Genomic DNA, 5,473 nt, shown 5'->3' with positions numbered 1-5,473 from the left:
GCCGTAAAACAATAAGACACGGTATGACCTCTCATGCTCCCAAAGTGCTGTCTAATACACACAAAGTTTGCAGACTATCAAGGATCAAAACCTCTACCAATCTACAACTAATTACAAAACTCTAAGCATATATAAGTAAATATTTCTAAGCATAAATGACAATCAACAATACAAACTCTAACACCTGGTTTTAGTTAACATGTTTAGCTTCAATAGGATATTTTACACCAGACTTTTGAAGCTCAGCGTTGCTGCCAGACTTCAGCGAAGAGCACCAAATCAGTGACCATCTTCAAAATTAGCTCCCAGACTGTTTGTCAACATTCAGTTAATTTCAATGTGGGTATGATACAGAGGAAGTTATGACCTGCCATTGTGGCCAACATCTTGGGGCTTTGTTACTTATAAACAGTCACGTTTCTCCCCCAGGCACACTCTTCTATAGGGGTGCATCTAGGTTTTACTGTAAGACTCAGTCAAATGAAAAAGGCATTCCCCTCCTACCAGGCTGCCACAGCAGACAATATATTCACAGTGAAAGGGGTACAAAAAAATACAGCTTCACAAAGCTATTTACAACAGTAATGTTCTAGCGCCAGACACACATCAAGTTATACTTACAAATAAATCAATTTGCTAAGTTATCAATCAGAGACACTCAAAGTAGCAATCGGAAACACAGGCTAATTGTTGTGTGGTGGACACCAGGAGAGAGGGAGCCAGATGGCTGTCATCTTGTGGTTAAGTACTGGTTGATCAACCAATTATCCAATCAATCCAATCACTCAGCAGGCACTAGTCTCCATTAAGACACACCCATCTCCACACCTGAGAGAGAGCAGAAAGAAAAACCCACAGCCATCCTCTGGTGGGAGGAGTCACACACACACGCACGCATGCATGCACGCACGCACACACACATATGACCCACATGATCTTGGGTCATAACATTATATGCTATGATAAAAAGTCAGTGTTAAATTGATATGCAGTGTATACTCTGTGACTATGTGGGGGTTACAGTGTGGTCACTATAATAGTATGGCTGCTGTTTTTGGTTTTTTTAATGACTATGACAGCTTCTATAGGCATGTTTTTTCACACTGAATGAAAGCTGTAAAAATATGAAAATCACTTTGACTGCAAAGAGGGATGAGTTTTTCTTCTTTTTTTTTAAGCAGACTGATCTTTTTACAGTCTACTGACAGAACAGGGTTGCATCAAAAGTCTATGTAATTAGCATGAGTTAACATACAAAATCTGGAATAAATGTTATTGTATTAGTCCACTATATCACTTCTGTTTGGCTACAGTAAGATCATTTATTTGTGTAATAAAAAAATCACCTTGTAGAATATCTAAATAAGGAAATAAAATAAAATGTAAATTTTAAGTAAGTCAACCTATATTTTCTATGCCTGACTTACAGGTAAAGGTAGAAGAAGGAACCAGGAAAATACTATATATGCGGTTCCTGAGGTAAGCATATTTTTTTTACCCAAAGAGAAGAAAAAAAGCTCCCACTTTGCTAGTCAAGCTGTAGGAACAAATGGTTTAATTGTGAGTAATTAAATTATTGAGAAACTTTTTTTCTGAAAAAAATCCTTTTATTTTAAACTGAGCTGAAATCCACACTTATGAATTTCATAAGTCTACAACCATATACATGATCAAACACTATTTCACAAACTACTTTCTAAAATCAACACCATTTCATTTCTACACCAACTGTTCCATCTAGTCTGCTGATACAGATCCAACCTCATGCTTCTTCTTGCCACATTTAGACATCACTGTTTGTGATATTTTCTTCCTGGGTTATTATTGTATAAACATGTAAGATAAATATTACATTTTCCTAACAAAGCACTTTTGATTTATTTCCAGGAGGTCACTCAAGGCCAGACTCAAAGTCAGACTCCCTCAGGACATGAATCATGTAATTCTCCAACATCTACTTATGCTTTGGTGGAGTTTCATACTGGACAAAAATTGACTAAGATTGAAAACATCCCCCAGCCAGAGACGGTGTATGCTCAGGTTGACAGAGCTGCAAAGCCCAATTCTACAGTCCAACAACAAACACCCAGACCTGAAGAAAATCAATAACTGTATTTATAATGATGTACCATATGTGCAAAGTGTGGGTGTTCATTTTACTGTGACCGAGAGAGGAACATTTTAATCAAAAGGCATATGTCTGTTCAATCACATGTAGCTCAGTTTAGATATGAGAGGCTGGTTGGTGAGTGATATTGTGGACTAACTTAAAGATAGCTCAATTTTTTAAATCTTAATTTGAATTCACAGAGCTAGTTAGCCCAATTTTGTTGAATCATGAACTCTGACCTTTAAAGAGACATGTGAAGCTTGGAGTTCTTTAATTTTGTTCTAGGTTCTTTTGTGACATCTTTACTCCTGCTGCCTGGTCAGTGTGCTCTGACAGTAATATTGGTCGGCTGGTCACTCCTGGGAAGATTCAGCACTGCTCCAAGTTTTCTCCATTTGTGTATAATGGCTCTCACTGTGGTTCATCTAGTCTCAAAGTATTAAAAATGGCTTTGTAACCCTTTCCACACTGATAGATGTCAGTGATTATGCTTCTCAGGTGTTTCTTTACATTGTAGCATGTTTTGTTGCTTTTTGAGATCTTAGCATGCTTCAGTTTGGCATACTGCTTCTATTTAAGACAACCAGCAGGTCTGCCACTAATCAGGCCTGAGTGTGTTTATTGACACTGTATTCAGCTTTCCAAAAATGGATTAGCATTACCTGGATATTACTTAACCTTTTAGGCAATAAGACTGTACTTAGTTTTTCACAGGCCTGCATAGAGGCCTGTGAAAAACTTTTATTTTCACATGAATATGTACTTGATATTTTGAGCATTTACACCCTAGTAACATCCATGTGACATGACTAGATGGAGGAAGTATCATGGTTGTGGGTCTGGTGACCCAGTGTTCATGTGTTTTTGAGTTGTGTTAATATTCTTTGATTTAGTGTCATTTGTGATTTTACTTCTCTTAAGTGTTTTGTGCTTATTTGCTTATGGTATAGTTTCTGTCCCTGTGTTTCACGTTTCTCGTGTCTCCGTGTTCCATGTTCCCTCTCTGTCTCTCCAGGTCAGCCATGCTCCCATGTTTGTCTCTCTCTCCTGTTCTCATTGTATATCTTTGTCTGGATCTCCTTATTTGTTGTGCTTCCTGTTTTATTTTGATAGTCCGTGTCCTATGTTCAGTGTATTTAGTTATGCCTCCTCTTTGTGTCATTATGTCACATTTGTCCCAGCTGTGTTCCCACCTGTTCCCCATCCTCTCGTTATCCTGCCTGTGTATTTAATTCTTCAGTTTTCCCCTGTTTGTTGTCACGTTCTCCACGTTAGCTGTGGATTCTTGTCCCAGCTTCCAAGTGCAAGCGCCTTAGTTCTAGTTTCTATCTGTTTCCCTTAAGAAGGGCTTCTTTATAGCATCCTTTCTACTGAGACCACTTACACATAGTTACATTTATTTTAAATTACTAGGGTAAGGTTAGGGGTTGCCACCTCGGCATGCAGTCAAGTCTTGCTAATGACCTACTAATTTTATTCAGGTGTGTTGCATGTTAAATATCAACACTTCAAGTTCTTTTGATTCCTCACAGGCATCCGATGAAAGACAAAACACTGCTCAGTAGACCATTTCACACTTTATTCTCTTACACAATTATTTCTAGAAGGGAGATGCGTCCTGCATGACACGTTGCCGCGGGTCTCAAAATGGTGGTGTGCCCCTAACGGTTTTATTACAGAAGCTCTCTCATTCTAGTCTAAACAGCAGTGTCTCAGTAACTTTCCACTTGAAGATGGTCCCCTGTTATCTACTTTTCTCCCTGGCAAGCATGAGCAAGAGTCTATAGCATTCCACTCCACAAGGACACATAGTCTAATGCCTTTATTTTTCAGGGCTGTGTCCACTTAATACTATACTATATAACTTTATTAATAAAAAGCATAGCATTTTTGAGGCACTTCAAATAATTTAATCCCAACATGCAGCAGGGACACATTTAAAAGTTTCAGGACACCGGCCCTCGAGGACTGGAGTTTGACACCTCTGTTTTAAGAAGAAACTCCGCAACATGCTGAAATATATCAGGGTTCTGGCTATTAATTCTTGGGTAACCTCCATATCGTTTTCAAAATGCTATTTGATGCTTATCATACTTTGTTACTGATGTTTTTCATAGGTTCTAAAGGGATATGAAGAAATAGTTTTGATACTGGCTTCCAGCTAGAAACTGCTTCAGGATACAATTTAAAATTGACTTGTTGACTCTTTGTAAAGTAGTCTGTTAGGTGTCAACACAATACTGGTTCATCCCTCAAGTTAGATGTCTTTTCTATCCTTGAATGATTCAGTCACTGTTAAATAGCTTAATGAATTTACAAAGAAAAAGAAAAGGAAAAAGGTTTTCCTCTGAAAATATTTAGGTACAAGGACTGGACTGAAAATGAACCACAAACTCATGTCAAATTATTATACTACAACCTTCCATTTTATCTTGTTCCACAATTTAATTATGTTATTTTCATACCTTTTCTCTCAGTGCAAAGCAACAGTGCCACTATCTAAAACAACAACAAAAAAACAAAAACAAAACAGAGGCTTTATTTCATATTTCCAAAATTCTGAATTAATTTTCTCTCAGAAAAGCTCAATTTTACTGCTTTAAATGAGTGGAAAGTTATTTGAGTTGCTCTCTATTCACCCATTGATAATCATTTCTGTTTTCATGGGTCTATGTTTCAACACCTCTTGCATTTTCAGCTTAGTCTGAATGTTTGACAGATGTATGACCTACTGCCCTCTGTTGGTGACACTGAAGTAACGTCACATCATCAGCAAGTCTATACACTTTCTGACTTCTCTTTGGCTCCCTCTTTCCTTTTTCTTGATCTGCTCCCCATACATTAATAACAGAAAAAACAAAAAACAAAAAAACACAGAGGTTTATAAAAAAAACAAAACAAAAACAAAAAACAAAAGCTGGTCAGTGAACCAATACGGAACCGAAATGAGAAGCTTGAAATGACCCACAAGTGTGGTTTGACAAACTTTATGTAGACACTAAAGCTGTTGTGCCAAAATGTCTTACGAAGGAGGATGGTTCTTTAGATACAAGGGGGGAGCAAGCGAGTCAGAAACCCAGGGCACAGAGATGTAGGTCCGATCAGAAACAGTTTATAGGGCAGGGAACAAGAACATAAACACTTCTAAAAAACATAAGCAATAAATTGTTCCCAATATGCTAAAAGTCAGCTCTGGAAATTGGAGAGCGGCCTGCTCATCTGCCTCGTCCCAGGCAGATGAGGAGGAGCCTCCTATCCCCCTCTCGTCCCTTCACTGGGCCCATCACATCCCAGCCCAGCTCACATGCTTGATGCCACCACGGGTCCCCTCGCGTCATCGCCCTGTAAATAAACAAATAGGGG

The 5,473-nt window shown here is 38.3% G+C and overlaps 1 protein-coding gene across 1 annotated transcript in view; it reads left to right on the top strand.

The window, feature by feature from the left end:
• LOC102208484 (uncharacterized) overlaps positions 1-2,514 on the top strand; it is a 10,716-nt gene extending 8,202 nt beyond the window's left edge. Inside the window, exons 6-7 of the mRNA XM_005728953.2 lie at positions 1,430-1,479; positions 1,888-2,514. Of these exons, the coding sequence (XP_005729010.1) occupies positions 1,430-1,479; positions 1,888-2,109 (272 nt within the window). The 3' untranslated portion in view covers positions 2,110-2,514. The remainder of the gene's footprint in view (positions 1-1,429; positions 1,480-1,887) is intronic.
• Positions 2,515-5,473: the final 2,959 nt, after the last annotated feature.

The sequence above is a fragment of the Pundamilia nyererei genome, unplaced genomic scaffold (genome assembly GCF_000239375.1).
Source record: "Pundamilia nyererei isolate P.nyererei 1_Seehausen unplaced genomic scaffold, PunNye1.0 scaffold00031, whole genome shotgun sequence".
Lineage (NCBI taxonomy): Eukaryota > Metazoa > Chordata > Actinopteri > Cichliformes > Cichlidae > Pundamilia > Pundamilia nyererei.
The sequence above is the reverse complement of the archived record's forward strand: the minus strand, read 5'-3'. Positions and strand labels throughout refer to the sequence as shown.